The sequence below is a fragment of the Nannospalax galili genome, unplaced genomic scaffold, assembly GCF_000622305.1.
Source record: "Nannospalax galili isolate Female #2095 unplaced genomic scaffold, S.galili_v1.0 scaffold304, whole genome shotgun sequence".
NCBI classification, from domain to species: domain Eukaryota; kingdom Metazoa; phylum Chordata; class Mammalia; order Rodentia; family Spalacidae; genus Nannospalax; species Nannospalax galili.
In genome coordinates this window covers 3,205,519-3,230,954 of record NW_008352325.1, presented here as the reverse complement: position 1 = coordinate 3,230,954, position 25,436 = coordinate 3,205,519, and the positions used below count along the sequence as shown (strand labels likewise).

At 41.7% G+C, this 25,436-nt stretch overlaps 1 protein-coding gene across 1 annotated transcript in view; it reads left to right on the top strand.

The window, feature by feature from the left end:
- The window catches only part of Abca13 (ATP binding cassette subfamily A member 13), a 449,044-nt gene that overhangs the window by 160,333 nt on the left and 263,275 nt on the right, over positions 1-25,436 (top strand). The window contains exons 28-31 of the mRNA XM_017802262.2: positions 1,272-1,385; positions 5,611-5,701; positions 13,518-13,694; positions 15,678-15,984. Coding sequence (XP_017657751.1) covers positions 1,272-1,385; positions 5,611-5,701; positions 13,518-13,694; positions 15,678-15,984 — 689 coding nt within the window. The remainder of the gene's footprint in view (positions 1-1,271; positions 1,386-5,610; positions 5,702-13,517; positions 13,695-15,677; positions 15,985-25,436) is intronic.

Here is a 25,436-nt window from a genome sequence, read left to right as displayed (position 1 = left end):
TATTATTATTTATAATAAATTAATATATTGAATAAGTTTCTAAAAACTGAAGCAGTATTTATGATGTTTTAAATTTCAATTTGTCAATTTCACAGTTATTTTCATAAACATTTGATAAAAATTTAACTCAGTAATATGTGTCTAAATAATTTGTGTTTTGATATTTTACTGGAAATTTCTTTGTATCCTAACATTTAATAAAGTTAAAGTAAATTTTTCTTGGATATTTGAAAAGCCAGGATGTACATACGTAGGCTGTTAGGATAGTTTTATTTATTTAAGTTTTAAGAACCTGCTATATATCTATATATAGTCACATACACACAATATAGTTGTACAGGTTATGTAGATATTCCCTATTTTCAAATTTAAGAGTTTTTATGAATCTTCTAAATGCATTGCATTGATGATATATTCACTCTCTTCATGCCTGTGTAATTTTTTTTACCAGCATACTGAGTGTTAGCATATATCAGTGTCAGGTCTGCTGATGAAACATCAAAATGTTTAGCTTTGTACTCACAACAATCCCATTCCTGATTTGCATGAGGAGGTGGTTGAGGGGTTGTGGCCTCCATTGTTATCTGTCCTGACTCCTCTTTCCCCCCTTTGCCACCTTGAGGGGGTCCCCTGTGACCCTCAGGAGAAATGGCCATGCTCTCAAATGCTCCTTCCTCTTTGTCATCAAAGAAGACTATTTTCAGTATTAAGTATAATTCTTTTAATTGCCATTTTCATAGATACAGGTTCATGTTTTATTTAAGTTATTTCCTTAGGATAGGTTCTTTTTATCCTGAGAGGAAAAAGGCATGCATGTTTTTATGGATCTGTGAATTTTATGATATCAAATTATTTTAGAAAAATCTTGCACAGTGTATTCTCCCAGCAGCAATAAAGGAATAACAATCCTCACCAGCATTGGAAAATAAATGCTTAGATATTAGTTGAGAAGATATTTTGAAGTAGAAGGAGATGTGGGCAAAATAAGTCTATTTTGCTTGTCAGTTATGTATGGTTAACCCTGGGAATACAGTGTGGAGTGCCAGGCAGTGCACGATGGAAAGATCTAGAAGAAAGGTCTGAGGTGTGGGGATCCTTAAGGGGGCATTGGAAGCTTTCATGCTGCCCCAGGCAGTGTGCGGTTGCCTGCAAGTCTTTGCTCCTGTGACCATATCACATAGGATGCTGTCTTGCTTTAGTTGCTACAGACTGGAGAGCTGACTTGATGTGACAACCAAATAAGATGTGTCTTCATGTGCTCTGTGTTGCAGGCCAATTATACTTTCTATTTTGTGGACAAGCTAAAAAATTTATCAGAAACACTCCTGAAGTTGTCCAGCCTTTTCCAGGGAAGTGGAAATGGCCAAATGTTCAACCAGCTGCAGGTGAGTGGTGAACACTTTCTATAGTCTGGCTGAGATACTGGGGTGCCCCTGTAGAAAGTTCAACTTGGGGGCCTAGAGAGATGGCTCAGCAGTTAAGAACACTGGTTGTTCTTGCAGAAGACCCTGTTCGAATCCCAGTACCCACGTGGCAGCTAACAACTGTCTGTAACTCCAGTCTCAGGGGATCCGACAGCCTCTTGTGACTTCTGAGGGCATTGCACAACACGGGTGCACTTACCTACAAGCAGGCAATACACACCTACATGTAAAATAAAAATAATAAATAAAATATTTTTTTAAAAAAAAGACATTTCAACTTGGTGGTGGCATGCATGGTTTTCTTAGTTGATAAAATTTCCATAAGATTGAATATATGTGAAAATATTTATGAATTTTTAGTGTTTCACCCATGCAAGATAGCACTATGTAAAATTAATAATTTGCTAAAGCTGGTTTTAATTCTATAATAAATTTAGTGCTTTTAAAAATAGCTTACATTCTTCTCAGTTATGAGTTTATTATACTAATTTTCATTTCCTGATATTCTGTATGGGTCACCAAACAAACATACAAACAAACCCACAAAAACCAAAAACCAAAAAAAAAAAAAAACAAAAAACAATCAACCAAATCAGATGAGAGTCTGGAGAGATGGCTCAGCAGTTAAGAGCACTGGCTGCTCTTGGAGAGGGTTCAATTCCCAGCACTGACTGACGACTAACAACCATCTGTAACTACAATTCCAGGGGATCCAATGCCCTCTTCTGACCTCCACAGGCATTGCACAACACGGGTGCAGTTACATACATGCAGGCAATACACTTATACACATAAAATTAAAAAAATAATAAAATATTTTAAAAAGTACTGGATAACAGCCAGGCGTGGTGGCACAAGCCTTTAATCCCAGCACTTGGGAGGCAGAGGCAGGCAAACCTCTGAGTTCAAGGCTAGCCTGGTCTACATAGTGAGTTCCAGGACAGCTGGGGCTACAGAGAGACCCTGTCTCAAAAAGACAAAAAAAAAAAACAAAAAAAAAAAAAAAAAAAAAAACAAACAAAAAAAAAAACAGATGACTGGAAAGGAGATTTGAGGGAAGGGGAAGGAGAAAGAGAAGGCAATGGGGGCAAATAGGATGAAAATGTGTTGTAGATGCAAATGTCATGATGAAACCCTTTACTATGTATAATTAACACATGTGAATAAAGACAAAACAGATAATCTCATATTGAAAAAAGTCAGTGGGTTATGATTTAAACTAGCTCAGTTTCTTCACTGTTACCAGGAAAACGTTAGTTCCAGTGGTTCACCTAATAACTTTTGGGGCGTTTATGAATCCCTAACTTAAATCTGATGGGGTGAGCGAATGGGTGCATATTTTTGTTCATGTTTGGCTTACTTACCAGACAAAGGATTCAAGTCATGCACTTAGGAACCACACTGGATGGGCCTCCTTCCACACCCTTGTGCTTTACAGCAGCTGTGTGGTCTCGGACTCGTCCCTGAACACAGTCGTGCCTTGGGCATCTTATTTGTGAAATGAGGCAATATTAGTAGCTCTGAGCATAACTGAGCTAGGCTCTGTGGAGCCCATGGAGTGGAGTTTGAGAGGAAGGACACACTACCGAGTGATTCCAGGAGCCCCAAAGAACTCTACTTTGGAGACATAGACATTAACAGACTGTTCATGCCCCAGGGGGTAGCCACACAGTCAAGTGAATATGGACACTCCCAAATGGGGATTATTAATAACAAACAAATACATTTTAAACAGAAGACATGAAGTTGGGATGGGGATGGGGTAGGGAACGCTGGGGAAGGTGGAGAGAGGTAGCAGTGTATATGATCAATGCACTTCTATCAATAGATGAAAAGTCACAGAATAAGAAAAATACTATTTTAATAAAAATTTCACACAGGAAACAGCTACTACAGCAAAAGAAGGGAATTGGGACAGAGTAGATGACACTGCATCAATGGCACTCATCTGACCCTGAGGGAAGGAGAGAAGAGAGGACGCAGGGCTCCAGGGCCCTGGTCAGCCTTGCAGGTTCCTGAACATGTGGTCAGGTTGCAAAGGAGCCATGGAGCTTGAGCTGGTGATGGACAGATGAGTCCTGGGTTGGTCGGGTCCTACACAGGGAGGGCCTGCCTTGGTAGCCATTGTCCAAGAGCAGCCTGTGGAGGAGTGGCTTCAGGGAAAATGACACACTCGAGTGCAGACCCCTGCACTGCTCTGGTCCTGGAGATGGTGTCTGCGAACCTCATTCTCATGTGACCTCAGCTCTGCCTTCGTTATTGATGCAATGTTATTTTTCTTTAATTTGTTTGCTCATGGGTTAATTGTTAATACAGATACCATCAAATTTTGTGTAATGGGTCTGATTACAAAAAGTTTAGGTCTTGATAAGGTTTTGCTGATGCTATAAATATTGACATACTGTATTGTAATCGCCATGAGAACACGAAGAGGTGCCTGACTCCCTAGGAAGGCTGTAGTTAGTACTGCTCATTAAGAAGTCATGTCAGAAACCACACTCACATGCTCAGTCTCACAGAACTTTCAGCTTTACACAGACTGCAGAGTCATAAGTTTCTACTCGGGATCCTGCTCAGGGAAAGTTGGCAGTGTCTGCTTGAACTAAAGTCCACGCCTGCTTCTGACACTAGATGGAATTATTAGTGACTTCGGGTGATGCTCATATCTACTCCAGTTGATTTTACTTCTAATAAAAGGCAGCAGTAGTTTCTTCAAAGGAATGCTGCCTAAATTAAATGGACTAATGTGTAAAAAGATACTCCATTCCTATGCCAACATGGATGGGGGACGTTTCGCAAGGTCCCACCACTAGATGAAGAGCTACAGGCAGTCCATGCTGTTGAAGGAGGGAGAATCAGTTTTCTCCAGTGACGAGCTCCCTGATGGGCTAACTGATCCAAAGTTATCAGCCCTAACCACATGTACATAGAAGTAGCACTAAATGAACTCACTCAGGAACTAATATATACATATATATGTAACAATAATAATTAAGAAGAGGTCATAAAGTTTAGAGGGATTGGGGACCATGGGAAAAGTTGGAAGGGGTAAAGGAGGGGTGGAGATGATGTAAATACAGTACTCACATATGACATACTAAGCAATTCAAAAATTTTAAATAAAAATAAAGTACCCCATATAGTGTCTTGTCTCGTAAAGGAAGATAAATAAGATTTAAGAAAGACCAAGTAGTCAGATTTCATGAGATGAGAGAGTGTGAGCAGTGAAAGATTTAAACAGAGAAGATGCATGCAGATCATGTGAGAATGCCCAGCATGAAGCCCAGGTTATAAGGGCAAATCTGGATGACTCTACGTAGTCTCCAAGAACAGCAACATCATTTAAAAAATTAGTTTATTTCTGTGTGTTCATACATGTATAGGCCAGTATCACAGTACATGCTTATGGAGGTCAGAGAGTCAGTTCTTTCCTTTACCAAGTCAGTCCCAGGGATCAAACTCAGGTAGTGAGGCTTAAAGGCAAGCGCCTTTACATGCTGAACCATCACACCTGTCCAGGACTAGCAAAGTCTATAATTAACCCTCTCATCTTAATTCTGGCTTTGGGGCCCAATGCATCAGCATTTTCCCCTCTCAGTTTGCTTGTAGGTTGTTGGATATGGAAGTGTATTGTGAGCACACACGTATTCACTGTGAAATCAAAATGCAGGATTTCATTAAGTCAGTGAGAATAGTTTTGGAGAAACTTCCACAGCAAAAGCATCGACAGAGAATGTTAGAGCTGTCAGCCATGAGGGAAGCATGATGCAGGCTTTGCCCTTCAGGACCAAGAAAGGCCTGGGGAGGGCTGCTGCCCTTGTGTGTAAGCACTACCTCCCTACAGACAGTTGGCCTGCATGAAGTGATGTAAAGGATGAATCTCAGGAAGAAAAGGAGAGTCACCTACCTTCCTTAGGAAAACCCACCCACATCTGCTCATTCCATTATTTATCTCAGTATTAGCACCACTGCACTTATAATAACAATTTTCATAATCATTTCTTTTGTTTTTCAAGGTTCAAGACTGTATCAAATGTTAACTTAATATTTATTGTGATACATTGGCAATTCCTTTAAGTGAATCCATTTTATGTGTCTTTTTCCTGTGTTGTAAAACTTTGTCAGTATTATTGGATAAGAGGACTAGATGCAATCATTTTTGTTATGCTTCATTCTTTTCATTTAGGATGCTCTAAGAAACAAGTTTATACGAAACTTTGTAGAGAGCCAGTTACATATTGACATGGACAAACTCACTGAAGACCTGCAGACATATGGTAAGGGTGCTGATGGGTAGGTGGGGTCTACCTGCTCAGGACTGTGATGCTTGGTTCCTACCCCAAAGGCTATGCAGTTGCTGGTAACATTGCCTGTTCACCTTTCTTCTCCCTATCTGTAACCTGAAGCATTTGAGTTGGATGCACCACTATGTGCAGACATAAGAGAAAAGCATCATTACCTAGTGGCCTGAGTCATTAAAATAGAATAAGCCTTTTAAAAAAAGAAGTTCATATCAGAAGTTTTCTGATTTGCCAATTCAGAACTTGGCTTGTAAAGAATTAGGTAATATTCATACAATCATTTGTAAGTGAGGACAAGAAATGGAGAAGGGAATAGGAGGGGTTGGAGGGGGCTGGGAGGGACAGAAATAATGCAAAGACAACACTCATGTATGAAATTCTCAGGAACTTAGTTAAAAAGGAAGGCTTCTGTTTAGAAAGCAAGAACTGTGAGTTACAAGGCTGGTTTTTATAAGAAATTACTATTGAACTAACAGTAAATTGAAAGTAATTATGTTGATTTGAAAATGTGGAGATCAGTTCTTTTTCTAATCTGTCAATTAGCAAACATGTATCTCTGCTGTAATCTTTTAATTCACTTCGGTTTTTAACCAATAAATATATTTATTCATTCTTTTTTCAGACATTATGGTTATATAGCCCTGGCTGTCCCTGTTACTGTATTATGCATGTGTCCCATCAGTCCTTGAACATCACGTGTTTACTGTACATAGAAGGAGAACCAGTTCCACACAAAGATGTAGATGGGCCTGGGATATTCCTCATACTGGGAGGATACTGATCTTAGAAACAGCAATTGAGGCAGAGTCAGGACTCTGCCCCAGGCATCCTAGAGATGCTGCCAGTAGCCTGAACCAGCTGGCTGGGTCTTGGAGACCAGAAAAAGAAGAGTGTCAAATTGTTTCATTTCCCTGGCACTCTGCTTGGCATAGGAGAGGGGCTCAGATATGCTTGCAGCATGAAGGCTAGAGAAAAGAAAGCATCTCATTAAGCATAATCGTTACACTTGAAAATAATTTTTGATGAATCTGCTACTTAGAAAATTGGTACAATTGGATCTGGTGGTGTACGCCTTTAGTCCCAGATCTTGGCAGAGGCAGGGGCAGGGACAGATCAAGGCCAACCTGGTTGACATATCAAGTTCCAGGCCAGCTGGGGCTGCAGAGAGACGCTGTCTCAAAGATAAAACAGAAAGTGGTATGGGAGCTGGTGAAATGGCTCAGCGGTTAAGTGCTCTTGCAGAAGACTGGGGTTCAGCTCCCAGTATTCACATGACAGCCTAACAACCTTCTATAACTCCAGTTCCACGGGAATCTGACACCTTCTTCTAGCCTCTTCTGGCATTGCATGATATGGTTGCATTTACATACATGCAGGCCAAACACTCATATATCTGAAAAAAAAAGCAGTACATATAGATTGAGTGTCCCTTAGAATGCTAGGGACACAAATATTTCCAAATTGGGAGAATTTTCCTATACTTAAGGAGATAGCTTAGTGATGGGACCCAAATCTACATACAGAATTCTTTTGGCATTTGCACACATCCTACACCAACCTCAAGATAGTTTTTCACAACAATTTTCTGTATGAAACCATGTTTCATGGTGTGAGAGTTTCCACTTGTGGCTTCATTTTGGCACTTAAAATCTTTCAGATTGAAACATTTCAGATTTCACATGTTCTGATTAGACTCCAGGGCCCTGCATAAGCTTGGTAGACAAGCTCTGAATATTCTGGTTAGAGATGCTTAATTTTTGTTTTAATAATAAATGCTGATGCATTAAATAATTTTCAAGTTAAAACACTTAAAAATGAAATAGTGCTCAAAAATAGAATCTCTATCCTGTATATTATGGAGCCAGAGACTGAAATGGGTCTGAGAGCTTTTGTGCCCAGTTCCAGTACACTGTGTGGTGTTAGTGTTGATACAATGTCTTAGAGTAGGAAGCGGACCTGAGTTCTATTTAAATAATCTGTTGCCAAGAAGCACAACCATTTTTGGATAAAAGTAAAAGAGTCAGACATTTTCCTACAAGTGTGTGGGACCAAAGATGTGGGACCAACATGATCTGAATTTCTTCATAAAGTGCATTTCTTCTTCCTGCTCCAACATTAATTCAGAGTTTATAAACTGGAAAGGGATTATGGTTGTTTTCCATCTAGCCCTGCTCAGTCCTTTATCAACAGACACAGGGTGAAGACAGGCATTCCTCAAGGCTCCTGGGAGGCTGAACACAGACTTGAAGCATACCTCATTTGTTTTTTTCTGCAGAGCTAAGAATAGAATCCAGGACCTAGTGTGGTACATGCTAGGCAGATAGCCCTGCCACTCTGCGCATGTAACTCTCTAGCCAGAGAACCAACTTGCATTAGTGCAGACATTCTTTTAGAATTTATCCCTAATCATGTCCACATTTGTTCATTCTGTAATCTCTATCAGGACAGCATGATTGCCTGAGATATGTGGATGCTCTTCCGGGAATGGGTACCCATTTAGGATGTTGCTTTTGTTGATTGTGTAACTTTTGAAAATTACTTCATAACAAAACAATATATGCTGTTGTAGAAACATTAGAGAATTAAAATAGGCCAGAGAAGAATTCTTCTCATCAGAGATAATTATTGAGAAGTCCTTGAAGTTCTATTATAGATGGACTTGCATGTACTTACATGACAATCGTGCCATCTACATAGTTGTTTTCAATTGTTTGTAAAAAGTTAGCTCTACCACTAAGGCTCTTATGCCCACGATTACTGACTCTATGACCAGGAAATCTCCCCTAGATGAGCACCATCTGTCTTCACTCCCCGGAATGGACTGCTTTGAACTTGTCTATCAAGGTCTTCTAGATCGATCATCATAGCCTTCAATGACACACAGATGGCATTTCTTTATTTATTCACTGTAAGAATTATCAATTGATTTGCCGTCAGGAAGGATGAAGCTTGAGTCCTGGGCCATATTGCTTTCTCACCCTGGTGCTCCTATGCTAGTTATATGATCATTTTAGTCATCATAAAACATAATGAGTATATAAATATTCTTCTACGCAGAGCCAAGCTGAGCATAAGGGAATTTCCTTTTTAAAATTATTGTTATTGTGTTTGTATGTGTGTATGTATGTATAAAGCATATGTATGTGTTCCTGTGTGTGTAGGTGTGTGAGTGTGTGGCAGCCAGACAGCAGTGTTGGATGTCTTCCTCTATTACTGTCCTTTTTTTAATTGAAACTTTTCCATTTTCATACAACATAATTTGATGGTATTTAGATTTCCTTCCCTATTGAGACATCCTCTTATTGTCACCCATCCAATTTAATGTAGTCTATTACATATAATAATAAGACCTATAGAGACTAATTTGTGTCCCCAAATGTCCTTCAGTATGGGTCCATCCACTGGAGCCTGTTTAACCTACCAAGAGTCCCATTCTTGAAAGAGACTGTCTCTGTCCCTCCCAGCAGCCATCAGTTTCAATTGATTTCCTTACACTTCTTCATGTCTATGCTGGAATTTTGTCTAGTTTGGGCTTGCATGAGATTTGTGTATGTGGTGCTATTGTTGTGTGCTCAAATGAATAACTGATCATCTGGCTGGAAAACTCTGTTTCCTTGTGGTCATTTACTACCTCTGGCTCCTCTTCTGCAATGATCCCTGAGCCTTGGGAGGCAGAAGTTTGATAAAGGGGTCCTATTAGGGATAAGCATACTGTAGCCTCTTATTCTCTATATATTGGCCCGATGTGGGTTTCTATGTTTATTGTTATCTGCTGGCACCAGTCCAAAGTTCTGGTGAGAGATGAGCACTACATTACTTTATGGGTAGAGCAATAAGTCATTAGGAGACAGTTTAATATGATAACTATTTAGTGGAAAACTAGTGTTAGCTTCTCCTTTCTGTCCTGTGACCTGTCTAGCTTCAGGCTCTTAAGCCTGATACCCATGTCAGCTATGGTTTCCATTCTTTGAAGTAGACCTTAAATCTAATAAAAGAGTGATTTGTTACTCCCACAGTTTCTGTGCTACTATTGTACCAGTGGGCATATCGTTCCAGGCCAATTATTGTAGTTCACAGGATGCACAGCTGGGTGAGGTTGATGATTATTTTTTCCTTTCAGTAGCATGCATAGCACCTTCCAGCACTATGGATGCTAACCAGTAGAGTTTATCACTCTCCTTTTTTGAGGCAGGGTCTGTTTACTGAGCCTGGAGCTCACTGATGTGGCTAGGTTTGCTGGTTAGTAAGCTTCAAGGATTGGCCTGCCTCTGCTTCCCCAGACTGAGATTATGAGCACACATCAGCATGCCTGAATTTTAATGTGGGTGCTAAGGATCCAAACTCAGGTTCTCTTGCTTGTGCGATAAATACTTTATTGACAGTTATCTTCCCAGAACCCTGAAATTTCCTTTTAAATAATATTTCCCTTTTCCTGAGTTTTCAGGTCCTTTTGCTTTTACATGAAAGATTTGCTGTCCATCATTTAATTAACACTATGCTTTTCCATTTAGTATAATTTCTTTTTTGAGACAGGTTGAATGTAAGACTATAATTTCTATATATAGTGGTCAGTGGATATAATTTAATTTCTCTGAAACTTGTTGAGGTATTTCCATTGTCCCAACGGATTGCCAGTTCTAGTTTCTCCTGCTGCTGTTTCTGGAGCTTTTATGTGTGGGCCTTACTGTTTGCTTATTCTGTCAGTTATTAAGAGGTGTGTGCTATGATTGTGGATTTGTGTATTTCTCCTTTCTTAAGGTCTTTTTGCTTTTACATGTAAGGTTTCTTATCTATCCCCCTGCCCCTGGTGTGCCAGAAAAATCTCTATGGTGAGCCCTTCTGTCTGTGTGGCAGCAGGCAAGATCCTTCTATCACACTTCCTCCTCCCTCCCACACTGCCTTCTTGGGAATTCTATGTTGAGGTCATATGCCTGACACAGTTCCAGGAGATACAATAAATCATGGCTGGCAAGGCGTGGCATCAGGAATGTGAGGCATCTGGTCACATTGCGTCCTCACTCAGGAAGAAGAGAAAGATGAATTATGGTACTCAACTTGCTTTTTCCTTTTTATTCAGTCTGAAACCCAGCCCATGGAATGGTGTCCCCGTATTTAAGATGCATCTTCCCACCCTAACCCAGTCTAGAAACTCCCTTATAGACACGATCTGAAGTTCGTCACCTAGGTGGCGCTGTATTCTGTCAAGTTGACAGTCATTAACTACCACAAGTATAACCCTTTGTCAACTTGACACAAAACGTCATTCTCTTAAGCCATAACATTCCACTTTTGTCCCCATAGACTCACGAATATCTCATAATGCAAAATGAATTCAGTCTAACTTCAAAAGTCCGCATAATCTTTACCAGTTTGAAAGTCCAAAGTTCAAGTTTCTTTGAGAGTCAAGGCAGTATCTTCACTGTGAACTCCTATAAAATCAAAAACTTTTTACATACTTCCAGCATACAATGGTACAGCATAAACATTTCTTTTCCAGCAGTGAGGAACGGGAGCACAGCAAAGAAAGATCACTTCAAAGCAAGGCTGAAACTCAGCAGGGAAGATCAACCCTTCATCTCTATGTCTGGCTTTGGGGATACATGATGCAATTATTTGAACCCCAAAGGGCTTAGGTAGTTTTCCCCTCCAGTTCTGCTACCTACAGTGCACACAGACTATTCTTGAGCTGGTTTCCCTCCATGGCCTTAGCAGACCATCCTTAGCAGACATCCCATGGTCCTGGCATCTCCAACATCCTGAGATCTCCACTGCAACTTAGGCTTTCTAGCTTCACACAGCGGCTTCATAAGGCTTCCCCTGCAGGGACATCCATGGAATTTGACTCTGCCACATAGTACCTGGCCTGCCTTTTAGGGACCTTGATGTAAGCCTTCATGACCCCATCTCTCTTGCTTCTTTCATGCTTATAAAACCAGTAGCACATGGAGGACCTGCCACATTCTGCTGTCACCTTGAGATGCAGCCTGCCCCCCTTGAACCGTGGTTGCATCAGCTGTTCTGACTCACGGGAAATACTTCCCTAGGTGGTTGCTTTTGAGCAGCGAAATTCTTCAGTAGCTTTGTCTGTTCAGACTGCCTATTTTCAAAGGAATTTGCATTTTTATGAGTTGGAACCTTCAGTGGGTGGGACATTTTTCTATTTGTTCCATTGCAGAGAAGAATTTTCCCTTTAGTGCCACTAATTCCTTTAACAATTACACCCACTTTCTCTGTACCCTCCTTGTCTGCAACTTTAAATCTGCTCACACTCATTTCCCTGCTAAACTTCACATTCGTCCTGTCTTTGTTTTCTCTTACTGTAGGCCTGAATAAGATCACTGAGTAGTCCCCATGCCACAGCATGAACGCTATCAGGTCTTGAGATTTCTTTTGCCAAACAAATTTGTCCATTACTTTTCAATTCAGTTTGACTTAGGTTCTCAGGACATAGGCTGGATGCAGTAATTTTTTTTTTTTTTTTGGCCAGAATATTGTTCAAAGAACCATTTCAGAGTTTTTCTTTCCCTCTGAAGCCTCATAAACTGGGCCTCTGCCATGCATCTCTCTACATCCTGGTCTTTCCAGTTTCCAAAAGAATGCTATTAAAGTTCTGCTTATAGCATCTTAGAGTTTCTCTGGCCTGTAGCTGTGAACTCTTAAACATTCCTCCTTCTTCAGAACTGAAGGTCTATGAACCAGGCCAAGTTCTATCCCAGCAATAGATCTACTTCTCAGTACCAATTTTCTGTATTAGCTGCTTTTCAGTTTATTGCAACAAACTATTTGTCAAGAAACACCTTAAGGGAGGAAGGGCATATTTTGACTTACTTTGTGCCACTTTTGACTATGTGGCCAGAGGCTACAGTAGGGCTGGGTTTCCTCAGTCAATATTCCTTTATAAATCTTCATCCAAAATTAATGTCAAATGATTCTCACTCTTCCCTGCCTCGGGGAAGCTATGTTGCTTAGGATTATTTGATACCCTGTTGGAACAGTATTTTTTTTTTGTTTGTTTTATTTTTGTTTTGCTATGTTCTATTTGAAAGGCTTTTTTTCTGAGCATGCCTCCTCAGACATTGCTCTTTCTGCTATTTATTTTTCCAGCTCTCACTTTCACAGGGTTCCTTAAGGTACCATCTTGTATTGGTTTGCTTGATGTGACAAAATTCCAGACAGAAGCAACCTAGTGGAGGAAGGATTTTTGGCTCACAGTTTCAAAGGTGTCAGTGTCATGTGGGGGAGATGAGTAGTTTATATCATGACAGCCGGAAGTAGAGGCAAGATTATACAGAAAGTAGAGGCAAAATCATACAAGAAGTAGAGGCAAGATCATACAAGAAGTAGAGGCAAGCTCATACAGGAAAAGGCCAGGGTAAAGATACAGTCCCCAAGGACGTGCCCCAGTGACCCATTTCCCCAAAGCTCCTGCTTCTTGACTCCCCCCAATAGAGCCATCGTATTATGAGCTCATCAAAAAATTAATCTAGTCATTAGTAGTCCATTGATTAGGCCAGAGTCCTCATGACAATCAAGCTTGGCCTTCATACTGTCTGTTTTTTTTTTTTCCCCCATTTAGCTATATTAGCATTACAGAGAATATGCATAAAAAGCAGAGAGTTTACTATTTGGCAAATGATTAGTTCATTTTGGCAATGAATAAAACTAGACTCGTGTTATTTTAAAGTGAAGAAACGCATTCATTTTTATACTCATTTGTGTGACCCCCCACTGTATGAATAGCGAGCACTGAAGTGAAAGAAGTGATTTCTTCTAATGTGTTTGCTGCCTCCAGGGCGGATGCTGGACAAGATGTTTAACCACGTGGGAGGTGGGCGCTTCCAGTTTTTGGGCAGTATCTTGGTCAATCTCTCTTCCTGTGTGGTGTTGGACCGGTTCCAGGCAGCAGAGTCTGTCGACACCCTGGAGACTAAGGCACGTGAGCTCATGCAACAGAACAGCTTCTTGGCCAGTAAGTACTTGACAGACAAATTTGATCACTAAGGCAGTGGGTCCTATAAGCTGTCATTTTGCCTGTTTCTCCCTAAGGGTGTCTTAAATTGACTCAGAAAGAAGCCGTTTCTAGATAGCATAAACGCAACCGAGGTACAGGTATTGAGCTAGTGGAATGAAAGGCGTGCCTCGTACTGAGAGGACTAACAATGTGCTGCCCACCCCAAGGACAGTCCTACTTACTGCATCTGTTCTATTACTTCTTACTTAATTTTATGGCTACACTGCACATGAGAAATATTTTTACTGGCTAAGTTATACTCCAAGTCCTCCATCACCTTTATTTTTATCATAGTACCCTGATGCTCTGAAGTGTGAAAGAAAAATGACAGTGGCCAGTTAGATTCCATTGTCAATTGTGTAATTATTCAGGATAAGTGCAATGTATTCTTTTCTGTCCTTTTTAAATAAACACTGTGCTATTACTTTTTAAATATTTATTTTTATTTTCTGTGTATGAGTGCTTTGTCTGCATGTATGTAAGGGCATTTGTGGATGACTGAAGAGGACATCGGATGCCCTGGAACTGGCATTACAGCTGTTAGCTGGCATGTGGGTGCTGGGAACCGAATATGGGTCCTCTGGAAGAGCAGCAGGTGCTCTTAACTGCGGATCCATCTTTCCATCTGTCTATTATGATTATTATTATTTGGTGCTGTGGATTGAACCCAAGGCCTTATATAAGCTAAACACATGCTGTACTACTCAGCTGCAGCTCCAGCTACATTTAGTTAGTGTGCGTTGAGATTTGGGATAGGTTTGACAGGGCTATCATAGCAAAATACTTTAAGCCTGGGCGACTTAACAACAGAGGTTTGTTGGTTTATAGTTCTGCAGGCTGGAAGTCCAAATCAAGTGTCTCAGGTTCCATCACAGGACTGTAATGGAAGGACACTTTGTGGGTACCTCTTGATTTCCTGATGGCTGTGTTCTCTTGAAATATCTTTATATAATTTACACACAACTCTGTCAGATTGCCTCTTTTTATAAGGATACTACCATACTGAATTAAGGCCCTCTCTGAAAGCATCATTTTGACTAACCCTTTCAAGATGCTATCGCCAGGGGTGGGGAGATGGCTTAGTGGGTAAGAGTACTTGCTGTGCAAGCATGAGGACTAAGTTCAAACCCCAACATCTGCATGAAAACAAAAAGCCAGCCGTGATGTGCATATCTGTATGGAGCCCCAGTACTACTAGGGGACAGAGATAGGAAGATTGCTGGAACTTGCTGGTTGCCAGCAGAATTCAAGGTTCAGTGAGAGAGCCTGTGTTGGGGCATAAGGAGAGTGATGGACCAGGACACCTGCTGTCTTCACTGGTCTCCACATGCATGCAGATATACTTGCACACACAGGTAACACACACACACACACACACACACACACACACACTGTCTCCTAAGATGATCACATTCTGTCATCCTGGGGATTGGGACTTTAACACGTGGGTTTTGAGAAAACACATTTCAGCTTATAAGAAGGTTTATGCATTAATATAGAGGACGTATGTGGCAGAAATGAGGATCCTGCACTTAAGCGATGTATGATAAGTACCCCAAAGATAAAGATTCTGCATTCCTAGTTATGCCTGCAACCCTAGTGGAGGAGTGCCCGATTATTTGATCAGCTTTGCATAATTTTTTGAGTCTAGTAAAAATGTGAAACGAGTAATGTGTTTGTGTGGATGGTACCACAATATAGTTGTATTAAAAACTGGAAAGGCACATTGGACTGGAAATTTGGGTCTTGGTTCAATTTTATCACCACTTGCCTGTGGAACTGAGTTGTTAGTTTGGCCCCTGGGGCTGCATCCCCTACCTCAGGAGTGCAAGGCTGTGCAGAATGCAGGATTCTGCCAGCCTTCCTGTCTGGCCAGTGCTGGCCCAGCGTGTGCCCCTCCTTCAGCTGTGCTGACCCTTTATTTTCCTTTCCTGTTACCAGGTGTCATATTCAACAGTTCCTCAGTCCACAGACATATCAGATCAGCTCCTCCCAAGTTGCCACCCCACGTCACATACACCATTCGCACCAGTGTCTTATATAGCATGAGAACAGACATGATAAAAACTCCTTCCTGGAAGTTCCACCCTCAGAGTCTACCGGCCGATGGGTTCAAATACAACTACATCTTCGTCCCACTGCAAGACATGATTGAAAGAGCCATCATTGTGGTGCAGACTGGGCAGGAAGCCCTGGAGCCGACCACACAGGCACAGGCAGCACCTTATCCATGCCACACCAGCGATTTGTGAGTAGCTGTGGTCAACCACGCTTTCCTCCAGTGTCCACCTGTGGGCAGAGGGACTGTGCTCAGAAGACAGTAGAGAAAAGACTCTTTGAGTTTCTCTGCAGTCATCTCAAAGAACAATAAAAACTCCTTTTAATTTCTTTTAAAAAAGTATTTTAATTTTATTTTTGAGGATTTCATAGATCTTAATTGTATTTAGTCTCCTCTTCCCTATCTGCACCCCCATAGCCCGCCCACAGGCTTTCATGCATTTTGCCGTATATGTTAAGGCCTATCGAGTCAAGTTGTGTACCCAGATGTCCCTCGATATGAATTCATCCACTGGAGCCTGTTTAGCCTGTCTAGCATCCCTCCCTTAAAGATCAACTCTGCCTCACCCAGTAGTGGTCAGTTGCCAATAGTTCCTCACCAAAGTTGTGGCCTTCTGCCCATTTCCCCAGAGCTGTGCTGGTTTTTATTGGATTGAGTTTGCATGGGTCTTGCGCATACTGTCACCTTGGCTGTAAGTTCATATGAGCAAGGTCCCAGAAGCCTGTAAGACTCCCTTTTTATATATTTGAATTGTTTCAAAAAGTTCCAAGCCCTTTAATTAGCTGTGTGCCATGTGCTATACTGAATCCATATAAGTGGAGGAATATATAGGCACTGCAGTAGGTACACCAGAGAGGTGACTTAAAGTATACAGTACTGTATGTAAATACTGTGCTATTTTATGTAAGAGGCTAGAGTGTTTGTGGAGTTTTAAACATAATTAATCAGACGCGTATAGCTTTAAACATCATTAGAATGAAGTTAATGAACACTAGTCAGAAGAACTGTGTGTATCTGGCCCCCAACTCAACCATTTACACCTGGGAAAGCAGAGCAGGGATATTCTTAGATCCAAATCTAAGTATTCAGGTGATGAAGAATTTCATGGGACCCCCTGTCTTAGGTATCCAGGGAGTAATCTGGGAACATCTGGAAGCTAAATCACAGTGATTTGGCTGTGATGTTGTACAAGACATTCTGTTTAAAACTGAGTCACCTGGCTGGCAAGGTGACTTGTAGAAACTGGTGGCATTAGCTAAGCCAGGCGGGGGAGTTTAGCAGGTAGAGCAGAAGCTACGGTCTGTTGAAGACCTGTGAACCTAAGGAAGAACTAGGACACCTGAGTGTAGTCAGACCACAGAGTGTATCAAAGTTGGTGAATCACTGCTGCAGGCTGTGGGTACCACTCTCACTCTCTTTCTTTTGTCACGATGGATGCTGTTTTCATAGGCGTCTGCATCCATGCTTGACCCTGGATAGCATGAGGTCATTTGCATTTCCTGTACACTGACTCTGATGGTATTTTTTGAGGCTCCCTTGAAAGCACAGAAGGAAGAGAGTGGCTGAACATAAGGTTATTAAAGGGACAACTTGTATGTGAAGCTAGTTTTGAGAACAGAGCCAGATACTTGCCTTTGAATGAGAGGCTGCAGGTGATAGTTCATGCACATCCGACCTCTGAAGCCAGACTTTCTCTCCAGCTGACGGGGGGCCCTCTGTGAGGACAGATCACTTGATTTCTTGCTCCCTCCTTTCTACATAGTAATATCCCTCCTCATTACAGCCCATCAGCACATTGCTGTGGGATGCATGGTGTGGGATGCACGCATCATGGTGGTTGGATGAAGGCTAAATAGGGCACAAAGGCCTGATTATGCCTGTTTTGGGATGTTTGCATGTGGCGGAGTAAACAAAGGTCAGGAACAAAGAGCCCAAGGTCCCGTTTCTACCAGGGATGGCCACTTTAGGCAAATCATTGGTAAGGCCGGTAAACTCCTTCTTTGTAAGATAAAAGCTCTTCTTTCTTTTAAAAGCAATGCTAGTTTTTGACTCTGAACATTACAAAATGCTTCAAAAGCATTTTAGTTGGAGGTGATAGTAGATGGCAGAAACCAGAACAGTGCTGTGTTGGCTGGGTGTCACACAGATGATTCCTTTGAAATTCAAGCCTGGTCTGAGAAAAGCAAAAGAAAACCTGTCTGACAGTCTCCTTCCACTTCCAGAGCATGTCCTGATCACCACGTATGCACCTGGGGACTCTGTGTATGTGTGTGTGTGTGTGTGTGTGTGCCAAGAATGCCCCATAATTATTGACTTGGGGGGTTACAATTAAATTTAGTGATCAGAAGAATTTGGAAGTGTGGAATGTGAGGTAGTAAGGATCTCATGACACCATCACACAATGTCATCTTGCCCAGTACAGAGTGTGTGTGTGTGTGTGTGTGTGTGTGTGTGTGTGTGTGTGTTGGGAAGATGAAGATGAATGTTCCAGTTCTGAGGTTCAAAGGAGAAGCCAGAGGGTGGCACTCCGTACTGTGAAGGGTGTTTCCTGGGAAGAGTGACAGACATGTTAACAAATGTGTTCCTGACAGCCTTGGTTTCCACTTCTTGGTTTTCAGGCACTGTGAGAGGGTGGGGGAGGAAGCGTTGAGTGAGGCAGATGAAGATGAGCTTCTTTCACCAACTGAAGATTAATTCTTGTGTACGAGGAACAATCCTGCTGAGAGCTGAAGTTCGTGTGATGCTTGTGTGTGTTTCTGATGCTGTAATGACTCTTCATCTGCACACTGGGCACAGCATAGCTTCTAGACCTGTTCATTTACTTGTTTGAAGCAGGGAAGAGCTGTTTTACCTAAAGACCTCTCTTCGTCATGCATCCTTCCTTCACACTTAGTTCCAAAATTTCTGATGCTGAAGGCTCAGTGTGCCCGCAGTGACTGAGGCAGCCTGAGATCTTTCAAGAACTCAGTCACCCAAGTACAACTTCTAAAGCACACTTGTTCAATAATTTTTAGTAGTCTCCTGCTGCTTACTGAACAAGTTACATAGTCATTAATTTATTAATGTATTCAATGACATTTTTGTGCTATTTTCAGTCTCAAGTTTGGGGTGAATCAGTGAGATGAACGGGTGAAAAATCTCTGCTTTGAGGGCACTTAGAGTTCAGGGAAGTCTACAGATACAGTACGGGGGGAGAGTGAATTGAATGTTAACGGTAGACACTGCCATGGTGTTCAGGAGAAGCAGGGTGGAGGTCAGGAGTGTGGGGAGGGGAGCCAGGTTAACTAGATCACATCAGGAAGGTAACGCTAGTGCAAACTTGGAGGGGTGTTGACTCACAGGGAAAAGTTCTTGACCAGAGGGCCAGCTAGTGAAAAAGTCCCATTGTAAGCATGGTTTGTCATGTGCCCAGGCACAAGAGAAGAGAGCACCAAGGTGAGACAGAAGGGTGGGCTCAAAGAAGCCAGCACAGCTTGTGAGGCTGCAGGTGGTGTGAGTGATAGTAGACTATAGATGGCCTCAACAAGTAGTCATGTCCTCTGATACTTTGAGGAAGAGAATTAAACCCATAGTCCTGGGCCAGAGGTCCAGGTTCTCATCCCAAAGCAACCAAGTAATGGTACTGATGAAAAGTTAGGGAACAGTTTCATCCAAGTGTCCATTTGGGGAAAATGGAAGGTCCGCATTTTGGTGTATCTGCATTTCTAGGGCACTGACATGAGACTTAGGATTAAACAGAAGTACTGGGGCGGTGGACCAGAGGCATGTATAATCAGGCAGTACTGGTCAAAGTCTGGTCTGGTTGACAGTTATTTCAGTTGTGGTTCAGCATGGTGCCCCAAAGAAGTCCTCATTGCTTGAGGAGACAAGCCAGTTCCCATGAGATGATTGTTCCTTCTAGGGGGATCTCAGATGGGATCCACAAGGCTCTGCTTTCTGCGGGGCTCTGCTGTTCTTGGATTCCAAGAAGACGGCAGGTTTAGGACAGGGACTAGAGACTCAGGTGCCTTTGGGTGGGGGGGTCTAGAACGGTGCATTGTAAAAGCTGCTAGTAAGCTGCCCCAATTACTCTTGTCTTTATGCCTTCAGCCTTGAAGTGGGACAAGTTAGGTTGGGTATGATGAGTTTTTAGACTAACACTTCGAGTGCTAAACATGCCTACATGCAGAAGTAAGCAGGTGTCTAACCCCAAAGTAAAAAAGATGAAGACAGGGATGCTTTTAATTACCTGCAGGTGCAAATGAGGCGCCAGTGATTTTTAGCACAAATCATTTGTAAGTACCTATAAAAGAACTGGAGCATGCTGGGTCTGACTGGGTGATGGCTCTTGGGCATCACTGCATCTGGACTTTGTTGTAGCTTGGGAAGAATGGAGAATGAAGGGTGACACAGAATCCATTTGAGGTGTCAGATTCTGCTCCATTGGTCCACACAGACCCGCGGGCAGGCCTCTCATTTCATGCATTATGACTATTTTTTCTTGTGCTTACTGCAAGTAGCTTTAGTGGCCCTCTCTCCCCTACTTGCTCACAGTCCTTGTTCTCAGCAAACGTCAACATTCCTGACACACAGAGATCAGAGCTGTTGGGAGTCTCCTTCCCTGCTCTAGTCCAGTCCCTCTGAGGGGACCTGAACACAGGCTGATGACAACAGCTGTCAGAGAAGTAGAAGAAACACACTCCTCGAGCTGTTGCTCTCACTTTCCCACACCTCTTATCAACTCTGCTAGACCACAGTGAGTAGCCAGCGAGTGTAGTGCTTCCCTTCAAACTGTTTATTTCCTCGTTCATAATGCCCTTCATCTTCTAAGCATCTTATAGACACAGCTGAAGAGATGGACTCACCTTCTCAAAGGCTTCATGGCTTCTTCATGCCCTTATGTCGATCCCCCAGTGGACTGTTAGATGCTCCTCTCTTAGGCATTTTGTGTGAGAGCTTTTTTCACTCAGGTGCACTGGCTCCTGTGCATTGGACTTACATCATGTTGATTCATAAGATCAGATCTCAGATTTCCACAGTGCTTTTTTGTTTTGAGACAGGGTCTCCCTGTAGCTCCAACTGGTCTGAAAAGTTGCTGTGTAGACCAGACTGGCCTCAATCTCATAGAGACTGGGTGGCCTCTGCCTCCCAAGTGCTGAGATTAAAGGTGTGCACCTGGCTCAGAGGGTTTCTTCACATGATATGTGACGGAGTCTGGACATGTGTGAGGTCCTTCAGTGATCACAGTGAAAGCTAGTACATACTGAATGCTTTGGAGCAGAGAGGCAAACACCTTCATTTATAATCACTACATGCTTTGCCTCTGAGTTCCTTATTCACTGGTATATGTATTCTTTCATTATTTGTTCAAAAATGATTTTTCTTGAGCCTACTCTATGATACACATTTTTCTAGGTCCTGGGAGGGACCTAAAGATGAATAGGATGTAGCTTTTCACTCACTGCTTCATACAGCAGATAATAGACATTCATGATGCGTAAGAAGAAAGGGAGGAAGACTAAGAAAGAGAGGCTCTGGGAATGGCAAGAGACGTTCATGAAGGCACACACTGCTGAGCAGAGGGAATACTCCCAGCAGCTGCCTAGTCTGTTTGGGGGCTATGTTAATTGTCAGAAGTTTCTTTCCCGTACCGACGCTGAAAATCAGGATGGATTTGATGTTTTTACATGGTGTTATACTCGGATGGAGGGATGTGTACAGTGTCTTCCCTTCTCTAGAATTTCCTGGCTGAGCTGCACAGAGTAGGAGTGATAAAAACGAAGGAAGAATGCCGTGGCTGGGGGACTGCACATAGCCCACACATGAGCCTCGAGGTCCTACCCTATCATTTCGCTTGGTCAGAAGCCATAGTCTACTTCAGTTGATAATGGTGAGGAGGGTGTGGAAGACAGAAAGCTGACAAGATCTGAGCACCAGTTTGTTTTCCACATTTCCACAAAGGGATGAAAAGGGAGAGAGTGAGAAAGCAAGAGGCAAGGGCTCTCTTCTTGGGAGCTAGTCCCACTGTGTTCAGGGCTCTCCTAGGGCTGGTGAGGGCTAGTCCTGGGTGGTGCTGGGGATGAAGCTGAGGCAGAAGCAGTGAAGAGGGGAACAGATAGACCGGGGCCATGTGGGAAGTGGGGGCTGGACAGGTGCTACCAGCCTACATTTGAATCAAACTCCTGCATCCTGAGTGAAAAAAAAAAAAAGCAGCAGGTTTCTCTGTGACGTCTTTCCTGCAGCGTGTTTTCCCTTGAACCTGCTCATCACTTTTCTGTGTTTGAACGCTTCACATGGCACTAATCGACTCAAGCAGCAGATCAAACACCATTAAGAAGAGGTTATTAAAACGTAAATCCATGAGGCGCCACCTGCAGAAGAGAAATGGTGACAATTAAATGTTTATGAAGATCAGAGTACCTTTTGAAATAGGCTTAAATACATAAGAGAGTTGTAACTTTTAATTGTGAAGTTTATAGTGCTTTTCTGTGGGCTCCAGAGTAAGGATAATATAAACAAGACTCTGCAACATATTAGTTTGATTCATGTTCTCCTGATAATAGATCAAGCCTCTTCTGGAGGTCATTTGGACATCCCTGACTTTATTATACTCTTTTTTATTATTAGGCCTATAAATAAATGATTAGCGTGAGTGGATGACATAGAGAAAAGGACTTCACACTGTGTTAGTTCACTTTCTGTTGCTATAGGAATACCCAAGGTTGTGTGGTATATAAAGAAAAGGAGTTTATCTGGCTCACAGTTTTAAAAGCTGAAAGTCCAAGTTTGGGTGACTCTGGGAAGGACCTGAGGCTATGTCCCAATGCAGGCCAAGAATCAAAGGGAGCCTTAGAAATTGGTTCCTAATGCACAATTGGTAGACACATTCAGTGCTTAAATTTCAAATATAAGCTTCTTCACATTACTAAGATTCTAGGGAGGCAACAAACTAAAAACATGACACTATTTCTGCATCCCCTCTGCTTCAGGTGCCTTCATTTCCTCTTTTAACATCTTTGATTTTTAAAACTCAGTTTTGCCTTAGTGGTTACCTTATAATATCAACTTAGTATTTCAGAAGTAAACACTTAGGCAGTTTCTCTTATTTCGCTACACATTGTCATCGTGCATTTTCGGATGTTGACATTTCCTGGATGTGCTCTTTCCTCTCTGGGCTTTTTTCTGTGTTTTTTACCACTTACTTGTTATTAAAAATAGTTCTGTTTTTCTTGCAAGACAAAACCAAAATGCTACATACTGGAAACGTAAATCATATTTTTTCTTCCTTTGGCTTTAGCCTATCCCAACCGCATCAAAAGAGACCAAAACAAATAAATAATAAATAAAATAAAGCCCAATGATAGTAGCAGAGACAGGTCTGCTCGACCTAGAAGACACCAGAATACATGGCAGAACAGGAGGTGTCACCTACTTTGTCCAAAGGATTCTTCTCCGCATCGTATATGAGGCAAGCAACCATCACTGAAGAGGTCACGAGCCAGATCAGAGCACAGCTTCGACACACGTCACAGCTCATGAGAGAGGGAGACCGTGGCAGAAACTGGAACTTTTCCAACAGCATTTTTGTTAGAATAAGCATTGTCAAAGCAGAGATTTTTCTTTCATATTCTACAGTTCTCTCTGTACACCTACCAAGTCCTTGCTTTACTGGGCTGTTTTCTTTCAAACAACTGACTAGATTTGTCTTTACCAAGAAATACAATCTTTTCAAATTTTAAAGTCACAGATTATCTAAATCTTCAATATGGAAAAACATAGCCTTTGATTTTGGTGTACACTAATTTTTAAACTCATTTTTAATCACTTCTGCATTTCCCCTTTTCTTTCTATTTGCTTGTCAGATTATTTCCACATTTTATGGAATCCAGTCTTCCTTGCCATCGTAACATCCATTTGTCTCTTTTTAAACATATTTACTGATACCTTCCTCTAGGAGTTTCAGAGCTTCAAGTCTTGCATATAGGTCTTTGAGCCACTTTGAATGGACTCTTTTGAATAGCCAATATTCCGAGCACCGTTTGTTTAGGTTACTGTCTTTTCTCTGATGGATGCTTTTGGCATCTTTGAGAAAAATCAATGACTAGCTCTGTGAATTCATTTGTGCGTCTTCTATTCCACTGATCAATGCATTTGTTTTTGTGCCAGCACTATGCTGCTTTTGTTAATTTGTAGTATAATTTGAAACCAGATATTGTGATATTTCCAGTGTTGTTATTTCCGCTCAGGGTTGTTATGGTTATTTGGTGCAGTTGGTATTTCTGTGTGAATTTTAGGATTGCTGCTAGCATTTCTGCAAAGAATGATAATGGAATTTTGATGGGGATTATATCAAATCTGCGAATCACTTATAGTAATACAGCCATTTTCACTGTATTAAGTCTGCTGACCTATGAGCATTGAAGGTCTTTTGATCCTCTAATGTGCTCCTTAAATTTTTCTTCAGTGGTTTGAAATTTTCACCGTAAACGTATTTTACTTTCTTGGACAGATTTATTCTCAGGTATTAGAATTTTTTCAATGTACTTTTTATTGAATTTCTGTGCATTTCGTACAAAACATCTTAGTTATCTTTATAACCCCTCCCCCATCTGCACTTCTCCCATAATCCTTCTCCCCACCAAATTTCATGCATCCTGTCTTGTATGTTAAGGCTTATTGAACCAAGTTTGTGCACCCAGATGTCCCTCAATGCAAGTTCATCCGCTGGAGCCTAGTGAACTTATCTAGAGTCTCTCCTCAGAAGAAAATCAATTCCCCTCACCCAGCAGAAGTCAGCTGTCAACAGTTCTTCAGATAAGGATGGGGTCTGATGCCCATTTCCCCAGTTCTATGTTAGGTTCTTCTTATTTTGACATTTACAAAATGTATTTAGTGGATGATTGTGAATGAACCAATAATACAATATACTAAATTAAATAAGCCATTCCCCTAAAGGCAAATGCGATTCCAGTTATATGTAGGTTTTTGTCTGATTGAGTTCGCATGGGTCTTGTGCATACTGACACCATTGTTGTAAGTTCATATGAGCAAGTTCCCAGAGGCCTGAAAGACTCTGTTTCCTTATGGTCATGCACAAATCCTGGCTCTTAAAATCTTTCCACCCCCACTTCTGCAATGGATCCTGAGCCATGGGTGGGTGAGTTTAATATAAGAGCCCTGTCCAGGGACATTCACTCTGTAGTCTGTTATTCTTTACACTAGCCAGTTGTGGCCCTCTGTGTGTACCACACTCCACTGCATGAGGAAGCTTCACGGTGAGACTTGAGAGATGCATTAGTATTCGCTCTACCCTCATTCTATGTTCCTTGATCTGTAGCTATGGTGGTTCCATTGCAGATGTGCCACTTAGAGTTAGGCATCTCTCACACACTTATTCTCTGTGTGTGACCAGTTGTAGAAGTCAGTAATAGTCTCCATGTTGCAAAAAGAAGCTTCTTTGATGAGTGGTGAATGGTGTACAATGTTAAGGATCCATATTTAGCATATAGAAATTACATTTGTCTAGGGATATGACAGAAGTAGGGTTTTCTCTAGGATCCATGATCTCTCCATCCATATACATTTGTCTATATTTCCAGTGCTATACATGAGTTCCATCCCATCTAGAGAGATTTAAGTCCAATTAGGTAGCTGCTGATTAC